This window comes from Bombina bombina, chromosome 6, assembly GCF_027579735.1.
Source record: "Bombina bombina isolate aBomBom1 chromosome 6, aBomBom1.pri, whole genome shotgun sequence".
Taxonomy (NCBI): Eukaryota; Metazoa; Chordata; class Amphibia; order Anura; family Bombinatoridae; genus Bombina; species Bombina bombina.
In genome coordinates, this window is record NC_069504.1 from 626685596 (window position 1) to 626708673 (window position 23078).

At 37.1% G+C, this 23078-nt stretch overlaps 1 protein-coding gene across 7 annotated transcripts in view; it reads left to right on the forward strand.

The window, feature by feature from the left end:
- Positions 1–23078, forward strand: part of AKAP13 (A-kinase anchoring protein 13) — a 521925-nt gene that overhangs the window by 426342 nt on the left and 72505 nt on the right. For all 7 annotated transcript variants that reach the window (XM_053717637.1, XM_053717639.1, XM_053717640.1 and 4 more), the window contains one exon: positions 3529–3703. In XM_053717637.1, the coding sequence (XP_053573612.1) occupies positions 3529–3703 (175 nt within the window). The remainder of the gene's footprint in view (positions 1–3528; positions 3704–23078) is intronic.

The following is a 23078-nucleotide window of genomic DNA, read 5'->3' on the forward strand; positions in this document are numbered from 1 at the left end:
CTGAATATGCTAAGTATCGAAAATAACATTTGCTAAACAATAGTATACGTGTTTGTTGATAACTTTGAAAATAAATGTTAAAGGGACATTATACACCTTTTTTTTGTGTGTAAAATTTGCGCTCTGTGCTACATTCTCTAAAAAAGGCAAAATTTTTAACCTAGGGTTTCAATTAATATGGGTCGACTTGATGGTCCTTTTTGCTTCTTAACTACTTTCAAATTCTATGTTTCTAAAGGTCTGCAAATTGTCTAAACAGAAAGCTATTTGATTTGCAGCATTTGTAGGTTAAACAGTGATTCTAAGGGGCCTATCTATCAAGCTCCGAATGGAGCTTGATGCCCCGTGTTTCTGGTGAGCCTGTAGACTCGTCAGAAACGGCAGTTATGAAGCAGCGGTCACAAAGACCGCTGCTCCATAACCCTGTCCGCCTGCTCTGAGCAGGCAGACAGGAATTGCAACAATTCAACCCGATCGAGTGCGATTTGGTTGATTGACACCCCCTGCTGGCGGCCGAATGGCCGCGAGTCTGCAGGGGGCGGCGTTGCACCAGCAGCTCTTGTGAGCTGCTGGTGCAATGTTAAATGCAGAGAGCGTATTGCTCTCCGCATTTAGCGAGGTCTTGCGGGCCTGATCCGCACTGTCGGATCACGTCCGCAAGACCTTTGATAAATAGGGGCCTAAGTCTGAGTACTTTACTTATAATGGATTATAATGGTCATATAGTTTCTTATTGATGCAGTAAGTAATTCTATACTTTGTAAGGTCCACGTCTTGCTTTTGAGTTGAAGGATACTTTTGACAAATGCTGTCTGAACTTTTTAAAGGAACCTTAAACATGTAACAAATACTATATATAATGATGAATTTGCAAAGATTAGCATTAGAAAATGATATATAATGATGAATTTGCAAAGATTAGCCTTAAAAAATGTGTAGATGTAATTATATTACTTGTTTAAATTTTGAAGAAATAAGTGTAAAGTTTTAGTCTCCTTAAAGTTATCGCTGCTTACAGGTTGTAACCTAGGTTTAAACGCCTCTTCTCTTTATCTTATTCTATCTCTTCTCCTTATAAATGAGCTTATAAAGTAACAGTCTCCGTGTTTAATCGTGATAATCTCAGCTCAAATTTGTGATTTTGCAATAAAGTGGCATCCCTTTTTTTTCCTTTTCCGAAGAACGATTACAAGGGGCTAAGTTCTGCTAACTGAAACATTAGGTTAACAAAATAATTGTGTGTATATATATATATATATATATACATACAGTTGTGCTCATAGGTTTACATACCCTGGCAGAATTTATGATTTCTTGGCCATTTTTCAGAGAATATGAATGATAACACAAAAACTTTTCTTTCACTCATGGTTTTGGCTAAAGCCATTTATTATCAATCAACTGTGTTTACTCTCTTTAAATCATAATGACAACAGAAACTACCCAAATGACCCTGATCAAAAGTTTACATACCCTGGTGATTTTGGCCTGATAACATGCACACAAGTTGACACAAAGGGGTTTGAATGGCTATTAAAGGTAACCATCCTCACCTGTGATCTGTTTGCTTGTAATTAGTGTATGTGTATAAAAGGTTGATGAGTTTCTGGACTCCTGACAGACCCTTGTATCTTTTATCCAGTGCTACACTGACGTTTCTGGATTCTGAGTCATGGGGAAAGAAAAGAATTGTCAAAGGATCTGTGGGAAAAAAGGTAGTTGAACTGTATAAAACAGGAAAGGAATATAAAAAGATAGCAAAGGAATTGAGAATGCAAATCAGCAGTGTTCAAACACTAATCAAGAAGTGGAAAATGAGGCGTTCTGTTTGATAACATACTGCATGCAACTTGCCATCAATTCTGACCAAATTTCCTGTGCCTTTGTAGCTTAAACATCCCCAAAACATCAGCGATCCACCTCTGTGTTTCACAGTAGGAAAGGTGTACCTTTCATTATAGGCCTTGTTGACTCCTCTCCAAATGTAGCGTTTATGGTTGTGGCCAAAAAGCTCAATTTTGGTCTCATCACTCCAAATGACTTTGTGCCAGAAGGTTTGAGGCTTGTCTCTGTGGTGTTTGGCGTATTGTAAGCAGGATACTTTGTGGCATTTGCGTAGTAATGGCTTTCTTCTGGCGACTCGACCATGCAGCCCATCTTTCTTCAAGTGCCTCCTTATTGTGCATCTTGAAACAGCCACACCACATGTCCTGTATTTCACCTGAAGTGATTTGTGGGTTTGTCTTTGCATCCCGAACAATTTTCCTGCCAGTTATGGCTGAAATTTTAGTTGGTCTACTTGACCGTGGTTTGGTTTCAACACAACCCCTCATTTTCCACTTCTTTATTAGAGTTTGAACACTGCTGATTTGCATTCTCAATTCCTTGGATATCTTTTTATATCCCATTCCTGTTTTATACAGTTCAACTACCTTTTCCCGCAGATCCTTTGACAATTCTTTTGCTTTCCCCATGACTGCTTTTGCTTTCCCCATACACACACACTAATTACAAGAAAACAGATCACAGGTAAGGATGGTTACCTTTAATAGCCATTCAAACCTCTTTGTGTCAACTTGTGTGCATGTTATCAGGCCAAAATCACCAGGGTATGTAAACTTTTGATCAGAGTCATTTGGGTAGTTTCTGTTGTCATTATGATTTAAAGCTTAAATGATTAAATTCAGCTAAACACTAACCATGAGTGAAAGAAAAGTTTTTGCGTTATCATTCATATTCTCTGAAAAATGGCCAAGAAATCATAAATTCTGCCAGGGTATGTAAACTTATGAGCACAACTGTATATATGCATACATACATACATACATACTCAAATGGTGACTTGGCTTCTGTGCTGATACAGAATTAAATTATCTTACTATACTTATTTTCTTGAGGATATCTATAGAAGCATTAAAGGGATACTGAACCCAATTTTTCTTATTTACTCCTAATTTACTCCTATTATCATTTTTTCTTCGTTCTCTTGGTATCTTTATTTGAAAAAGCAAGGAATGTTAACTTACAAGATGGCCCATCTTTGGGCCAGCACCTGGGTAGCGCTTGCTGATTGGTGGCTAAATGTATCCACCAATCAGCAAGCGCTACCCAGGGTGCTGAACCAAAAATGGGCCGGCTCATAAGCTTACATTCCTGCTTTTTCAAATAAAGATTGCAAGAGAACGAAGAAAATTTGGATAATAGGAGTAAATTAGAAAGTTTTTTAAAGTGCCATAAAGTGCATGCTATATCTGAATCATGAAATAAACAATTTGTGTTCAGTATCCCTTTAACCAGAACTCTCTTTGGTTCTATTGGTGCGTATACATTGATCCCATTCTTCTGGAAGGCACAGGAGAGCCAGGACTTGCAAGTGGCTGGATATATGTTCATGATCCCGATGTGTCCCTAATTAATTTCTTAAACTGGTCTATGGTTCTTTGCTAAGAAATTTAGATGAGTTAATATCTCAGTAAGAACTGCCTTTGTTGCACAGCATTGTTTTCTCATGACCTCTCTTTTCAACAGGAAAAGGAAAAAGAAAAAGAGAAAACAAAGGAAAAAGACAAAGATACAAAGGAAAAAGATAAGGATAAGAAGACATTAAATGGCCATCTGTTTAGCGCTACACAAATAGTGGGTGGCATAGCATGCTTCAACTGCACAAAACCTTTACCAGCTAAAGACGTGTATCTCTGTGCAAGTAAGTCGCTACTTATGCTCTCATTTCTTTCTGCTAATCCGTTTAGTTGATAATTCTTCTGCTTTTTATGTTTGTTTATATCAAATGATTTCTTAACACCAGCACAATTGGATATTTCCCCTTTATTGCTGTCCTTTTGTTGTTAGAGATTGCAACACTTACCATGCAGTTTCACAGCTGTGTGCAACACAGTCTGCTTTTTGCAATGCATTTCCTTCAGATTAGTCATGGTATTGGGACTTAAAGGGACATGGTTCAGATAGAGCAAACAATTTTAGAGACTTTTTAGTTTACTTTTGTTATAAATTTTACTTCTTTCTTTTTGTATCCTTTGTTGAAAAGTATACCTAGGATGGTACTAGATCAGCAATGCAGGATTGGGACTTAGCTGAACACATCTGGTGAGCCAATGACAATGACTAGCTCCCAGTACAGCACTGATGCTTCTGAGCCTCTCTATGATTTTCAACAAAGGATATATATATATATATATATATATATATATATAAAATCTAATTTGCATCATTCTCTTTGTATCCTTTGTTTAAAAGCATACCTAGGTAGGCACAGGAGCAGTAATTCACTATTGGTATCTAGCTGCTGATTGGCGGGTGCTCATGTATGCCTTATGTGTTCAGCTACCCCTCAGTAGTGCATTGCTGCACATTCAACAAACGATGCCAAGAGAATGAAGCCAATTTGATAACAGAAGTAAATTGGAATGTTGTGGTTTAGGCACACAGCTTTCTAAAATAACTTACTAATCTCATTGCATTACTAAAAATACAGATTCATTTTATATGGGAACTAGTACTAAATCAATACGACATGATTTTACTGCACATTATACTACAATAATCAGTGGTTTCAAGATAAATTCAGTCTTTCAATATTTAAAGGTTTTTTTCACAACATTATTCTGAAGGAGCACACTAACTGCTATCACCCTTCATTTACAGTAGGTGCTTCTAATATTTTGTGCACATGGTGATATAATGCTCGCTACAGTATTCATGTTTGATACCACAGATGCGTTTTTTCACTCTAATAGATTTTTTTTAGGGGGTGCATGGATTAGATAGAGCATGCAATTTTAAACAACTTTCCAATTTACTTTTATCATCAAATTTGCTTTTTTTCTCTTGGTATTCTTTGTTGAAAGCTAAACCTTTGTAGGATTAAATGCTAATTTCTAAGACCTTGAAGGCCGCCTCTTATCTCAGTGCATTTTGACAGGTTTTTTTTACAGCTGGATAGCTTTAGTTCATGTGTGCTATATAGATAACATTGTGCTCACTACTGTGGAATTGTTTGAGTCAGCACTGATTGGTTAAAATGCAAGTATGTCAAAAGAACCCGAGATAAAGGGGCAGTCTGCAGAGACTTGGATACAAGGTAATCACAGAGGTAAAAAGTATTTTAATATATCAGTGTTGGTTATGCAAAACTGGGGAATGAGAAATAAAGGGATTATCTATCTTTTTAAACAATAAAAATGTTGGAGTAGAATGTCCCTTTAAAGAGACAGTTTACTCAAAAATGTTCTCCCCTTTCATTTGTTCCCAATGATCCACTTAACCTGCTGGAGTATATTAAATTGTTTACAAGTAGCTCCTTTACCCTTATATTGGCAGTTGATTTAGCATGTGGTATCTTCACCTATTCTGTAAGTTTGTGGCCGCAGGTCCAATCTATAGATAAGCTTTGTAAACACAGCCAGCAGAAGAAATTACACTCCCAGTGGGATATAGCAGAGATAAGGTAATAAAATGTTGATTTTCCATTATTCTCTCCAAGTACTGGTGATTGTTTTATGGACAGATATAAGATAAAGAAACAGCTATATGTGCACAATGTGATACAGTAATGAGCTTCCACATTTTTGAATGCACATAGTAAGCAATAACAGTTAATACTTGAATTTCAAAAGTTCTAAATGCAAAAGTGGTGTTTCAGATTGCGCACAGCAACTTGTAATAGGATTGCAATGAGCGCACTATAACAACTGCCTCTCATTGAAAGTGTAGTGCATTCTGTAAATGTTTCTGGTGCGTGAGAAATGCTTTGGTTAAACATTTGCCTTAATTAAAATTAATTGTAACCAACAACATGTTATACCCTTTTGTGTGTTATTTTTGGCCAAAGACAAAATAACTCACCGCCCATTATCTATTGTAATCTAGACCATAGTTTGCAAGCGATATGTTAAAATAAAATGCTCTAAAGAATTTGAATATTTTAGTTTTCACTAGAGTCTCTAACTTTTTTCATGCAAACCTGGTTTAACACGTTTAAATGTTTTTTTCTGACTGATTTGGTTTAGTTTAATTTGCCTTTAATTCAGCAGCTTGTTAAAATGTGAATATTCTTTTTTTTTCTATATTAAAACACAAAGACCTTTGTATTTGTCAATAGGAAATACCTGTCTAATAACCACCTTCAAAGTCTGATTTCAGGCATCTGAACTGTTTATATAATTAGAATATTAAACTGTAGTTTTGAATGGCATAATTTTAATGGTGTTTATTCTGCTTGTAATCTAGTGTAGTTTTATAATCAATGCTGGAGTTTCATGAATAAATGTGTTCATCATAAAGATAACATTTATACAAGATTTAATTACTATGTAATAGTCACGTTTACACCTGCATTTTGTTTTTCTGGCTGTGTGCCAACTGCTGTGTATTTTTCACACAAAACTGCACGTGCTTAGTTTAAGAAAAAAAACAAAAACCTTCTCTTACACTCCCTGATAAAACTATATAATTGGTGGTGGATATATATCCTTTTATAACTGGTGTAGCTAGAAATGCCGCTACCTGTGCATATCCCCTTCCCCTGCCTGGGTCAGTTCGGTTTCTACCTATGGAGTAAGGTAGGCAGAGATAAACTAGTGGTTTTTTTCATAAAGAAATAATGCAGAGCTTACAACTATTGCACAGTTTAAGAGCACTGTCACTGCTGCAGCAACCGCACACATTTCATGCCAATACCACCCGCAATAACCTAGTGAATATTCCCCTCCATTCAGGACCTGCACACACAATACCTGTGACCCTTACACATCAACAAATCCTGACAGACATCCAAAAAATATCGGGTTTTCTACTGCACAGCTGCTCCCTGACTCTTGTCGAGCATCACCATACACTGAGATATAATATATATATATATATATATATATATATATATATATATATATATATATATAGAGAGAGAGAGAGAGAGAGAGAGAGAGAGAGAGAGAGAGAGAGAGAGAGAGAGAGAGAGAGAGAGAGAGAGAGAGAGAGAGAGAGAGAGAGAGAGAGAGATACACATACATACATACACTATACACGCACACACACACACATATATATATATATATATATATATATATATATATATATATATATATATATATATACATACATATATATACATATGGGACTGGATATGAAGAGTATTTCCCCACATACACATACGTGTACACACACACACACACACACACACACATATATATATATATATATATATTTCAAAATGAGAAAGAGGCACACTCATGTCTTAATAAACATAATTTTTTTACTTTATTTCTTCTTAAGTAAATTTTCAGTCACTTAAGAAAAAATAAAGTAAAAAAAAATGTTTATTAAGACCTGAATGTGCCTCTTCTCATTTTGACGTTTCTATCTACCTACCATAGAGAGCACCCAGGCATTCCACCATATCAGTGCTGGGAACCCAGAAATATATAAATATATATATATATATATATATATATATATATATATATATATATAAATATACACATACACACACACACGAATATATGGAAGTGGAGAGTATTTTGCCATTTTATGCCACACACAGGGCCGGATTTCCCATTAGGCACAGTAGGCATGTGCCTACAGGCGCCTTGCAGTGAGGGGCGCCTGCCTGTCAATAATAAAAAAAAAAAAAAAAAAAAAAAAATTTTTTTTTTTTTTTTTTTTTTTTTTATGAGGGCATTTATTTTAGTAAGAATTGTGCTGCCAGGTGCCTACAAAGTCGAGTGTTTCATTGGGAATATGTTACAGCAGTTGAGGGAGCCATGAAGGAGAGAGGGGCAAAGATTAAAACTAAACCCCTCCCATTGAATTTCTAAATTCTAATTTTAAACACATTTGTTGACCCCTGGATTACATATAATCTACAACATTCCATGTTTTCCTTTGAGAGCAACATCATATGATATTTATATTTCAGAACAAAATAAATGTAACATCTGTGTGTGTTTGTACCAAAAATATCAGAGTTTACAAGATTTTTTTCCCTACATTTTATATTTTCTTCCACTGGCTGCACAGGTTGTTGATGGTGATGAGCTTGCATGCTGCTAGTTTTAATATTGCTATTGTTTACACAAAACTGTGTTTGACTCCAACAAAATGTTAAGCACATAGTCAAAGTCATCTCCAGAAAAGCAATACACTAATGGCTTGTCAATAAACATGTCCTATGAGCCCATCTGGGTCTGCACAGATGTGTATTGCTGTCTCAGAACTGACATTGACTATGTGTTTAACTCTTTTGCAAGAGGCTAACACACTTCTCTGCAAGCACTAGTGCAATAATAAAATGCCCAGCAAACTGTCACATTTGATGTCCCTTTAAATAGGGTTTTCTTTAGAATATTTTGCATTAAAAGTTTAACATGATTTGTTTTTGTTATACATAATAGAAATTGTATGGCCATTTGAGTCAAGTGAATATTGATTTTTGGTGTAGCTTCCATTACAACAAATATTGCAATTGGTGTGTGTATTTGTGTATCTCCATAAAAGGGAAAATGTAATTTTACATCTAATATTTATTTTTAGTTGTCCTAAATAATAATAAAAAAAAGTCCTCATTTTTTCCACTTTTTTCTAGGGGGGGTGGGGGGGTGGGGGGGGCGCTTCAGGTTTTTGTGCCTACAGGCACCTGAGATGTAAATCCGGCCCAGGCCACACACACACACACATATATATATATTTATATATACATACATACACACACACACATTTTTAGGGAAATCCCTGTTTAGCACTTTGATGGTGCCATTTACATTCCTTACTGCTTATATATCAACATGCTTTGCACCTCCTCCATTAGCTCTTTGTTGAAATGACACTATGCTATATTCAGAACATTAGCTGATTTCCACAAAAGGCAGCCTTTTCAGTGGTTCATATGACAAACATGTGTAGGAGTATTTAAGTTGTTGGTTAAGTAAGTACTATGGTTTTGTCTCTTTAAATGTCTCTATGTGTTTAAGTTTAACTGAAGCTGTATACTTATAGGTTATACTGATGTTTCACCTTTACAGCTCTTCTTTGTCAGTTTGTTAAATATTTTTTACTTTCTGTCCAACCAAGTAAACTGTTAGTCGTTTCTAGCTGTTCCTTTTTGTCTTCAGACACGCACTAATTTGTAAAATCTGTACTGTCAGCAACATCCCAGGGAGATCTCACACTTCCAGGTGCTGCTTGGTACCTGGGAAGCACTCAGTGCAAAAGGGAAGTAATAACTTACCAGCTAGTGCAGCATTGTGACGTAACTCAGAAACTATTTTTTTTTCTGATACAAGTTCATGTAAATGACATAGATAAGGCAGAGTGCAGGGGAATTTTCAGCGAGATGTGTAATGTTTTTCATCATGACTACACATAAGGTATGATTGTTACAATATCTTCTGCTGGGGTCCTGCTGGTTTGTGATCATGGCTATTCAATACCTTTTCTAGGATATCTTTTTAACAGGTAACAACAAAAACGTTTGCTGTAATGATTAGTTCTTGATTATATGTGGTTGCTGTCATGATGCGATTACCCAGTTTTTTTTTCTTTCTTTCATTTTATGGCTTTATCTCCACTGGAACATTTACATGCCTAGTGCGGCAGGTTACAAAGATATGTGTATGCTCTTTACTAAGAGTAACTTACTCTGGTATGGTGTTTGTTGTTTATAGTTTAGTGCTTTTACATATGTAACTCAGTAGGTTATAGAGTAGTGTGATTCTGCCAAGCATGGCTGCATTATGATCTATACACATTAAATATTTTACTGCTGTTATAATTATCTGATAGATAAGTCCCAGAAGTGTATTTTTTTCTGTCAGTTTTAACATTTTAAATACCCAGTAGCATATTTTATTGCCTCTCTGTTACTGGAGGCAACTATGAGGCCTGTGACAATAATCTGCTACCTCCTGAGAGTTACATTGTAATTTGGATTTGCTAATGGACAGATTATTATATCTTTAATGCCTCCAATTTAGTCCTGAAATCTTAAGTAGACTTTTTGTTCATTAACTGTTGTATTTCACGTTATTATACATTAATTGAATTACATATCATATTAAATAGAACGTCTTCAATCAGATGGACTTTTTTTTTAATATTCTAATCAACGTGCATGAAGCCTCTTTCGTTAAACAGAATACTCTGCTTTTTAAAATCTAGTTCTAGGTGAAGAAATTGTACATTCTATTCAAATGTATCATACTTGGCTGCCAAAAAAAAGCTAAAGAAACATAAGCAGCTTGTGTATCTGTGTTGCAACAATGTAATTTTCCTACACATTTACCCTTTTAGCAGTGCAGCATTTGTTTATATAGAGCATTGATCTTTAGGGTTTCAGGATCTGCCAGGGTTTCTTTCAAATGATGTTGTACAGTATTAGGGCTGAAGGGGACTAACTTGCCCATGGGATATTTAGTGGTGAGACAATATTTGTTTTAATATGGTCTCTATTTTATATTTATTCTCATTTTATTTAATTGTGTTAAATTTAAAGGAGTCTACATAAACAAATTTATGAAAGAATTTTCATGAATATCAAAAGTAGAACAAGGCTGTCTCAAAGCACAAATATATTAGGAACTACTGCCTTAAAGGTAGGTACAGAGATTCAAGCCATAAATACCAGATTCAAATTGCTGTATGTCTTGCTATTGTCTATAATGAACGTGCTGTGTGTTACCTTAAGTATAGATAGAAGAAAGGAAATAAGCCGGGATAGGCAGAGACGTAATAGCCTGTGTTTACATATGATACATAGGCTTGAAGCTAAAATAATTAGTGCAGTTAGTGTCAGGTATGTTAAAGTTACACAAATATGTAGCATGTTTGTGAAAGTCTTTGTATTCTTATAGTATTTTATGAGAAAAGTTACTTTTAAAATTCAAAGCTCTTTGGAGTCTATTAAACAAAAAAGCATTTGAGTGATAAAGAATGTGTAATTTTGCAATGAGATATCTGCTCATAAAGAGAGACTTATTCTCCATATTAATCAAACCAGTTGCAAAATGATAGCAACCAAACACGGGCTGCTTTGATGTTTTATGGATTTCTTTGTAATATTTACAAACCAGTCTCATCTTAACACTATTTTATACCTGCAGCAAGAAAAACATGTTTAACCCCCATGTGAATAGTAAATGGTTTCTTTTCCCTGAGGCGCTAAACCCCAATTTTTTCTTTCATGCTTCAGCACCGTGGATAGCGCTTGATTATTGGTGGCTACATTTAACCACCAATCAGCAAGTGCTACCCAGGTTCTGAACCAAAAATGGGCCAGCTCCTAAGCTTTTCATTCCTGCTTTTCAAATAAAGATAGCAAAAGAACAAAGAAACATTGATAATAGGAGTAAATTAGAAAGTTGCTCAATATTGCATGCTCTATCTGAATCATTAAAGAAAAAATTTGGGTTTAGTATCCTTTTAATACTACAAAACAGTGATGCTCAACTTCCTAACACATGGGGAGGGGTGCAGATTATATTTTAGAAGCCTAAAATGTGTATGGCTATGAAACACACCAATACTAATATATTTTCCTAAAAATGTCCAGTGGCACAGGGCCAGATTCATGTAAGGTTGCAGGGTATTTATTCTCTATCTGCTATCACTCCAGAGGGCCACTTTGCCCACGCACCAGAAATCCTTTTTAGGTTTGCTGCCAGTCAGCCATCCCTGAAAGGAAACTTGCCTGTCTCTTTTTATTCATGGTCCTATTAGAATAAAATACTAAAATATGATGAGTTTTTTTTGTCAATGAAAAAAACAGGCACATAAACTTGATTGAACTTTTTTTCTTTGTATAACTATAGATGCAACCATCTGGCTATATTTGTACACCGTAACTTAAAGGGACACAAAACACGTTGGGATAGAGACAAAATATAATATGTATTTTAATTGCTTAACTTCAAATTTATACTGCAGTGCCTCACCATTAACCCTTTCTTTTAAGTTTCCTAATTGTACAGCTTTAATTCCCCCAGACACAATTCCTTCTATGGCTGTATCTACTGTATATCCACCTTTGATTTGGTAGAATTTAAAGGGACAGTCTACCATAGAATTGTTATTGTTTTAAAAGATAGATAATCCCTTTATTACCCATTCCCCAGTTTTGCATAAACAACACTGTTATATTAATACACTTTTTACCTCTGTGATTACCTTGTATCTAGGAACCTTCTTCCAGCCCCCTGATCACATGACTGTGACTGTTTATTTGTGCTAAATCTTAAATAACCCCCTGTGCCTGAACACAGTGTTATCTATATGGCCCACGTGTACTTTCTGTCTCTTTGTGTTGAAAAGAGATTTAAAAAGCCTATGATAAGAGGCAGCCCTCAAAGGCTTAGAAATTAGCATATGAGCCTACCTATGTTTAGTTTAAACTAAGAATACCAAGAGAAAAAAGCAAATTTGATGATAAAAGTAAATTGGAAAGTTGATTAAAATAAAAAGTCCTATCTGAATAATGACGGTTTAATTTATACCAGACTGTCCCTTTAACAATCATCTGCTGGAGCATGCCTAGAACAAATAAGCTGCTGTGAACTCAGTTAAAATATGTTTGTGTTTCTTATGCTAAACACTAATAAGGGGGGTGGATCAGACTCTTCCAGACAGCATGCTATGTAACTAATTTTGCTTATTTTTGAAAATTATTTTAAAATACTTGCCAGCCATTTTTAAACATTTTAAACATTTTTTGTATGCAAACTATTTTTACTTAAATAGCCCTTTTTATTATATGCACAGATCTCAACATATTTTATGGCAAGTCCAGACATCTAGTCGTAAGTTATCAGGGCACCTACCTTTGTCTGGTAATCAATGCGAATATTCATATGGTTCATAATGTATTAATTGTTCCTTGTAATGATTTATCAAATATCTGTTAGCTGTTCTACAGATTTCAGCTGGTGATCTGATGTAATTAGTAATCAGCAATTCATCCGGCGGTCTGGGTCTGTGCTTGTTTGTACCTTCTCTTGGTGATTCATTGTATAACTCATATCTTCTTTTTTTTTTGTTGTTGTTGTTTTATTTTACACATTTTCTATATATTTTCTGTTTTTTAATGGAATTTGGCAAATAAACAAAGCTCTGTGATAAGAAAAGCTGAAGTTGCAGTATGGAATGCAGTCAGAAATCTTCTGACATTGTGTAATTGGTGTATTGTTTGATAAGATCATATTTTTTTGTTTTGCTAGAACATGAGACTTTTATGAGATGGTGTCAGTTTACCTATGTAGCATGTGCGCAGATGTCAGTGTATTTGCACAATAGGATTATATCCTGTGCACAACAAAGTATTGCAGCAAACGTCACAGGCACAATATTATACAGAAATGAGGTATTTCTTTATTTTACTGGAAATGGGGCATTTAATAAAGGGTCGCTGTACTCCAAATTATTTCTGTCATCCATATGAGCGAAAAGCGTTTAGAAAAAGATATAAAAGTACAAAGAGATGGCCTATCTTTACACCATGGAGAAAGATATTTTCTATAAACTGGGTAATTCCGACCTCTTTGAGCTGACTTGGGCTGACTGGAAAGACACTTTTGACACAACCTGGAAACCTAATGTATTGTCCTCCGGCTAATTAGACACATGAGAACGATGGATAAGATTTGGGACTAGTGTACTTGATACATAGCAGCTCTTTCGACCCCCTACTGCATGATAATCCCTCCCCCTCTCCCTCTTTCCCGTCCCTATACTTTCTTACTAGAGTCTTTTGAGACCCTAGAGTCTCTTTCATTTAAGGTGATTGGTATCATAATTATCATATGATGTATGTTGAGTCCCTGGTACCGTTGTTTACAGTATATTGTAACCTCTAACTTTGTAGGATTATGCTGTAATGGGGGCAGATTGGGCCCCCCTGTTGATAATTTATTTATATGTATTTTTGTTGTAACTTTAATAAAGCTTTTTGAAACCCCCCAAAAAAAAAGTACAAAGAGAAAATGCTGTGTGTTTGATAATTTTTTATGTGTGTAGCTCCTGAAAAGGCATTAAATGTAGTTAAATTTAGCTTAAAGGACCATTTAATGCAGTAGAATTGCATAATTATAAAGTGTATAATAAAAAAGACAACGATTTAACGCCTATTCTGCATTTCAAATAAGCAGTGGATTTTTTTCTGACAAATTTATTTTTTCTCCCATTTTCCAGCCCCTTGTATTATGTGGCAGTCATCAGCCAATCACAGACTAGTATACATTTAATCTGTTAGCTTGTGCACATGCTCAGTAGGATCTTGTTCCCCAGAAAGTGTGAATATAAAAAGACTGTGCAAAATTTGAGAATGGAAGTAAATTGGAAAGTGTCTTAAAACTGCCTGCTCTGTCTAAATCATAAAAGGTTATTTTGACTTGAATGTCCTTGAAGGGACAGTATACACAAATTTTCATATAACTGCATGTAATAGACACTACTATAAATAAGATGCTGATATAAAAATCCAGTATAAAACTGTTTAAAAACTTACTTAGAAGCTCTGTTAAAAAGGTAACTGGAAACCCCACTGCAAGTGGGAAATAAGACGCTCCCCCTTCTTTTGCATATGAAAAGACCCTTTACACAAACAGGAGCAAGCTGGAGAAGGTAGCTGACGGTATTCTCATAAAACTTTGGGGCTTGGTTAGGAGTCTGAAAATCAGAGCAATGTTATTTAAAAATAAGCAAAACTAAACATTTAATAAAAAACAACTGTATGGGCTATATAAATAGATCATCTACAAAACATTTATGCAAAGAAAAAATGTGTATAATGTCCCTTTAAGAATAGGAATGCACTATTAGGAGCTAGCTTAACACATATGGTGGGTTAAAGTAAAAAAGGCATATGTCTGTAGCCATCAGTCAACAGCTAGCTCCCACTAATGCATCTCTTGTTCTTCTTTGTTGAAGAGATATCTAGATAGGTAGCGTGCACATGCCTGAAGCACTACATTACAGGAAATACATTGTTAATGTATAAGATTGTGGCAAAACTGCTGCCATATAGTGCTGCCAACACATGCTCACTCCTGAGCTTACCTTCCTGCTTTTCAACAAAGGATAACAAGAAAATGAAGACAATTTTATAATAGAAGTAAATTAGAAAGTTGTTTAAAATTGTATGTTCTACCTGAATCACAAACGAAAATGTTTGGGTTTTATGTCCCTTTAAGGGGTTTTATTGCCTCTCTTTTATATGGATGGAGCACAGTGTGCCTTTATTACATAAGGCTGGATTTATGTTACATCCAGGTGAGCAATTTAGCCAATTAACATATAAAGAAACTTGTTTGTGTCCTGCCTCTCTGGGCTTACTCTGTAGCACAGGCATGCAGGGGGTGCATGTTCTGTTGTGGTCTTGCTTGATGATCTTGTGCATAAAGTCAGACATACACAGCCATCATTAAAGGGACAGTAAATGTAAACACCTTGTAATTACAAGATATTATGTTGCCCTAATTATAAAATATCATCCGAGTCCAAACATTTTTAAAACAAATAAAACATTTACAGATATGTAGCGGTGTTAGCCCTGAGAAGTCTGTGAAGGGTGCATTTCCATCTCTCGAAAAAAGGGGCAAAATAAATACTGAAAGTATATTTTAAAGTTGTTTTATTTTTCATAAATAAACCGTTTATATAAACATCTCAAGGGGTTTACTGTCCCTTTAATACAAGTAGGAAATAACTATATTACCCCAACTAGAGTACTTTTATGAGCAAAATAATTTCACTTGAGATATATTGCAGGAGTGGATTGGGAGAAGCCTATTTTTATTCCTAGTGAAAATGCAGGAAAGAAAATTTTTACACAACCTTAAATGGACCAGAAACACCAAATTGTTCTTTCATTATTCAGATTGGACAAACAGTTTTAAACAACTTTCCAGTTATTTCTGTTGTCAAATTTACTTTGTTACTTAGTATAATTTGCTTAAGGAGCAGCTGGGTACTAGTGTGAGCAAGCTGATCATATCCAACTAGCCAATGACAAATCATATATGTGCACCCACCAATCAGGAGCTAGCTCCCAGTAGTGCATTGCTGATCCTGAGCCTTTTTAGGTATGCTTTTCAACAAAGGATACCATAAGAATAAAGCAAATGAGACAATAGAAGTAAATTAGAAAGTTGCCTAAAATTGTGTGCTCTATATGAATCGTGAAAAAATACTATTTTTGGGTTTCATTTCCCTTTTAAAAGGACCTTAAAGGGACATTCCAGTCAAAATTAAAATGCACATAGATTAATTACATCTTTGAATAGAAACATATTTACAATATACATGTATTGGCAACAATGCTTCTAGTAAAAGTTATCACTGTTTTAGTGTTAGCATTTTTCTCTGCACGTGCATGTGAAGCGTAGCTAGATATTCTCAGTGCACCAGCATTTTATATATTGCATCTGCTCAGAGCACCAGTGGGGCTTGTATCATGTCGGCAATTAACAAATTGAGTCATTACCAGATGCTACACGCACCTCAGGCTCTCTGAACAAGTGCTGTGTTTAATATGCTGGTGCACGGTGCATACTTACATACACTTTTGAAACAGCTATAGCTTTTGTTAGAAGCATCTTTGCTAATACATGTACAGTATGTAACAAAATGCGTCTATTCAAAACTGAAATGCATCCATGTGGATTCCAATTTTGGTTGGAATGTCCCTTTAAACACCTATTGGTGTTGTGCAAAACGGTGCTTTTTGCATGTTCCTTAGGGATTGTGTTAAATGCACAACAGTCACACAAAGCAATAGATGTTTCTTAAGACATCCCTGGGTTGCAATATAAATCATTACTTTAGTAAATGTATAGACACTTGTGCAATCAGAAAATGCTCATAAATATTGACAGAAATGTTTATACTTTTTTTAAATTCAGTTTAAAACAGTTTTCTGTCAGCTTTCCTGGAATGTAATGGTTAATATTATTTTACAGCTTCTTGAACTAAAACTGTGAAGCACAAATGAGTTTAAAAAAAAAAAAAAAAAAAAAAAGATTTTGAAAGCAATTTCCTACTGAGAAATTCTTTTGTACAAACATTTCCTTTCTGCGGAAGGAGATAGTTTTCAAACTGCTAATAATGGAGAGGAGTACACTATTACTTTATAGTATGAAATAAATAGCTATATTTTGATCTGTTGCTAGTGCGGTGAACTAACAGATTGTAGGTAGTAGATTTATGTAAGAACAGAGAGTTATGGGTTTTATGAAACTTTTTATCCACAGCACAAAACTTTGTGTAATAGCCAGGTAACGTTTTGTGCTAGTGCGACACCTAGGTTCCCCCCAAACGTAACTGTGTATATGCACAAACACATATAAACACACATACACACAATAACATGAACACCCACATAGTCACATGCACACTCTCACATGCACACACATGCTGGTGCACGCAGCCATAAATGCTCACACACATGCACACACTCACATACAGACATGCTCTCACACACACATGCACACTGTCGCATGCACACTGTTGCATGCACACTCTTACATGCACACTCTTACATGCACACTCTTACATGCACACTCTTACATGCACACTCTTACACGCACACTCTTACACGCACACTCTTACACGCACACTCTTACACGCACACTCTTACACGCACACTCTTACACGCACACTCTTACACGCACACTCTTACATGCACACTCTCATGCAGGTACACACAGCCATAAATGCACACACATGTACACTTGCTAAAACACACACATGCACACTCTCACATACAGACACACTCACATACAGACATGCTCTCGCACACACATGCACACAAATGCAGGTGCATGCAGCCATAAATGCTCACACACATGTACACTTGCTTAAATACACACATGCACACTCTCACATACAGACATGCTCTTGCATACACATGCACACTCTCACATACAGACATGCTCTTGCATACACATGCACACTCTCGCATACAGACATGCTCTTGCACACACATGCACACTCTCACATGCACGTGCACACTCTGACATAGACATGCTCTTGCATACACATGCACACTCTCACATACAGACATGCTCTTGCATACACATGCACACTCTCACATACAGACAGGCTATTGCACACATGCACACTCTCACATACAGACAGGCTCTTGCATACAGACATGCTCTTGCATACACATGCACACTCACATACACATGCACACTCTCACATACATACATGCACACTCACATACATACATGCTCTCACATGCACACACATACAGACATGCTATTGTATACACATGCACACTCTCTCATACACATGCACACTCTCACATACATACATGCTCTTTCATACACATGCACACTCACATACAGACATGCTATTGCATACACATGCACACTTGCATACACATGCACACTTGCATACACATGCACACTTGCATACACATGCACACTCTTGCATACACATGCACACTCTTGCATACACATGCACACTCTCGCATACATACATGCTCTTTTATACACATGCACACTCATATACAGACATGCTATTGCATACACATGCATACACATGCACACTCTCGCATACACATGCATACACATGCACACTCTCGCATACACATGCACACTCTCACATACAGACACACTCTTTCATACACATGCACACTCACATACAGACATGCTCTCACATACACATACACACTCACATACAGACATGCTATGGCATACACATGCACACTCTCTCATACACATGCACACTCTCACATACACATGCCCACTCTCGCATACAGACACGCGCTTGCATACACATGCACACTCTCACATACAGACACGCTCTTGCATACACATGCACACTCTCACATACACATGCCCACTCTCACATACACATGCCCACTCTCACATACACATGCCCACTCTCACATACACATGCCCACTCTCACATACACATGCCCACTCTCACATACACATGCCCACTCTCACATACACATGCCCACTCTCGCATAGACATGCACACTCTTGCATACACATGCACACTCTTGCATACACATGCACACTCTCAGATACACATGCCCACTCTCACATACAGACATGCACACTCACATACAGACATGCTCTCACATACACATGCACACTCACATACAGACATGCTATTGCATACACATGCACACTCTCACATACACATTCCCACTCTCACATACAGACATGCACACTCACATACAGACATGCTCTCACATACACATGTACACTCACATACAGACATGCTATTGCATACACATGCACACTCTCACATACACATTCACACTCTCGCATACACATGCCCACTCTCACATACAGACATGCACACTCACATACAGACATGCTCTCACATACACATGCACACTCACATACAGACATGCTATTGCATACACATGCATACAGACATGCTCTTGCATACACATGCACACTCTCGCATACAGACACGCTCTTGCATACACATGCACACTCTCACATATAGACACGCTCTTGCATACACATGCACACTCTCGCATACACATGCACACTCTCATATACACATGCCCACTCTCACATACAGACATGCTCTCGCATACACATGCACACTCTTGCATACACATGCACACTCTCGCATACACATGCACACTCTTGCATACACATGCACACTCTTGCATACACATGCACACTCTTGCATACACATGCACACTCTCGCATACACATGCACACTCTCGCATACACATGCACACTCTTGCATACACATGCACACTCTTGCATACACATGCACACTCTTGCATACACATGCACACTCTTGCATACACATGCACACTCTTGCATACACATGCACACTCTTGCATACACATGCACACTCTTGCATACACATGCACACTCTCGCATACACATGCACACTCTCGCATACACATGCACACTCTTGCATACACATGCACACTCTCGCATACACATGCACACTCTCGCATACAGACATGCACACTCTCGCATACAGACATGCACACTCTTGCATACACATGCACACTCTTGCATACACATGCACACTCTTGCATACACATGCACACTCTTGCATACACATGCACACTCTTGCATACACATGCACACTCTTGCATACACATGCACACTCTTGCATACACATGCACACTCTTGCATACACATGCACACTCTTGCATACACATGCACACTCTTGCATACACATGCACACTCTTGCACACACATGCACACGCTCACATACACATGCACTTTCTCACATACACATGCACCCTCTCACATAAACATGCATGCTCTCACACATATACTGAAACAGAAAACAGACGTTATGGAGCTATCTCAGGTGATCTGGTCACTGTACTTACTTTATTGTATGAATGTGCGATGTAATAAACCAGCTCATGAATGCATTTTTTTGCAAACTGTTTAGTAAAAGGGACCTACCAGAGTAAATGTTGGCAATCTTGAATTGTCACGTTTATGTAAAGGCTGAAGGAAGTTTTAATCTGCTACTGTAAATAAATAAAAATGCTGCACAGTGAACACAATTTATAGCTGGGCACTTACATAGTCGGCTGGTTGCGCTTGCGTCACTTCCTCCTTGTACTGCCCTGCCTATTAAGCCTGTTTAGTTGGATGGTTATCTGTGATAATTATACATTTATATTTAATATATATTCTTTTTATTAATTTGAGTTTTGTGATCAGTTCTTTTGGTGGGGCAGAGCTCCTTCCGCCCATATTGACAAACCTCTACTGATGTTACGTTCATAAATAAGTAGTGTGGGGGAGTTGTTGGGTCTGAACATGCAACCTGCTTGTTATTTAGGGTAAAGATATTGTTAGTCTGTGTTGGTTGTACAGGCGTATATGCTGTGATTTGGTACTAAATACAAAGTATGACATTTACATGTGTGTTTAACCCTTTTGAGGCATTATTGATTTAGAACAAGTCATTTTTGCATTAGAATATTCCTTTAGACTGCAAACATTCCATTTGCAGTTTAATAATCATAGTTCTTAAAAGACAAGTTACAGGCATAACTGACAGATTTTTACAGCTATACCCACAGCTTATTTTACTATTTACTGCACTACTGCACAGCTTTGCTGTTTGTTTGCTCTATCTGCATTCACTGTTATAAAATCGTACTCAATAAAACAAATCTGGAATGTACCAGGGTTTATTGCCCTGTGCTACAGCCTTTATATACGAGTCATGTTTCTCACTGTGCCAAAGAGGATATATCAATTGTTGTGTGTTATTATTATAACTTAATAACGTATTTAGTAAGTATTTTTTTAACTTAAAGTAACAACAGATTCTTCAGAGCTATAGAGTGAGTACAAAAATAAAGAGAGGCAGGGGATGGGCAGACTGAGACATAAGGACCTGAGTACCTTGTTAGCTAGAGAGCTTACACGTCTATATGTACGTTTGTGAATCACAGTTCAGCCCACTAAAATAGCATTTGTTTACATACTGTAGAAGAATGCATCTTATTTATAAATAGAAGGGTCCCACATTCAAAAAAACAGAATTTATGTTTACCTGATAAATTTCTTTCTCCAACGGTGTGTCCGGTCCACGGCGTCATCCTTACTTGTGGGATATTCTCTTCCCCAACAGGAAATGGCAAAGAGCCCAGCAAAGCTGGTCACATGATCCCTCCTAGGCTCCGCCTACCCCAGTCATTCGACCGACGTTAAGGAGGAATATTTGCATAGGAGAAACCATATGGTACCGTGGTGACTGTAGTTAAAGAAAATAAATTATCAGACCTGATTAAAAAACCAGGGCGGGCCGTGGACCGGACACACCGTTGGAGAAAGAAATTTATCAGGTAAACATAAATTCTGTTTTCTCCAACATAGGTGTGTCCGGTCCACGGCGTCATCCTTACTTGTGGGAACCAATACCAAAGCTTTAGGACACGGATGAAGGGAGGGAGCAAATCAGGTCACCTAAATGGAAGGCACCACGGCTTGCAAAACCTTTCTCCCAAAAATAGCCTCAGAAGAAGCAAAAGTATCAAACTTGTAAAATTTGGTAAAAGTGTGCAGTGAAGACCAAGTCGCTGCCCTACATATCTGATCAACAGAAGCCTCGTTCTTGAAGGCCCATGTGGAAGCCACAGCCCTAGTGGAATGAGCTGTGATTCTTTCGGGAGGCTGCCGTCCGGCAGTCTCGTAAGCCAATCTGATGATGCTTTTAATCCAAAAAGAGAGAGAGGTAGAAGTTGCTTTCTCCAACATAGGTGTGTCCGGTCCACGGCGTCATCCTTACTTGTGGGATATTCTCTTCCCCAACAGGAAATGGCAAAGAGCCCAGCAAAGCTGGTCACATGATCCCTCCTAGGCTCCGCCTACCCCAGTCATTCTCTTTGCCGTTGTACAGGCAACATCTCCACGGAGATGGCTTAGAGTTTTTTAGTGTTTAACTGTAGTTTTTATTATTCAATCAAGAGTTTGTTATTTTAAAATAGTGCTGGTATGTACTATTTACTCAGAAACAGAAAAGAGATGAAGATTTCTGTTTGTATGAGGAAAATGATTTTAGCACCGTAACTAAAATCCATGGCTGTTCCACACAGGACTGTTGAGAGCAATTAACTTCAGTTGGGGGAACAGTGTGCAGTCTCTTACTGCTTGAGGTATGACACATTCTAACAAGACGATGTAATGCTGGAAGCTGTCATTTTCCCTATGGGATCCGGTAAGCCATGTTTATTAAGATAGTAAATAAGGGCTTCACAAGGGCTTATTAAGACTGTAGACTTTTTCTGGGCTAAATCGATTCATTATTAACACATATTTAGCCTTGAGGAATCATTTATTCTGGGTATTTTGATATGATTATATCGGCAGGCACTGTTTTTGACACCTTATTCTTTAGGGGCTTTCCCTAATCATAGTCAGAGCCTCATTTTCGCGCCGGTATGGCGCACTTGTTTTTGAGGACAGCATGGCATGCAGCTGCATGTGTGTGGAGCTCTGATACATAGAAAGGTCTTTCTGAAGGCATCATTTGGTATCGTATTCCCCTTTGGGCTTGGTTGGGTCTCAGCAAAGCAGATTCCAGGGACTGTAAAGGGGTTAAATATAAAAACGGCTCCGGTT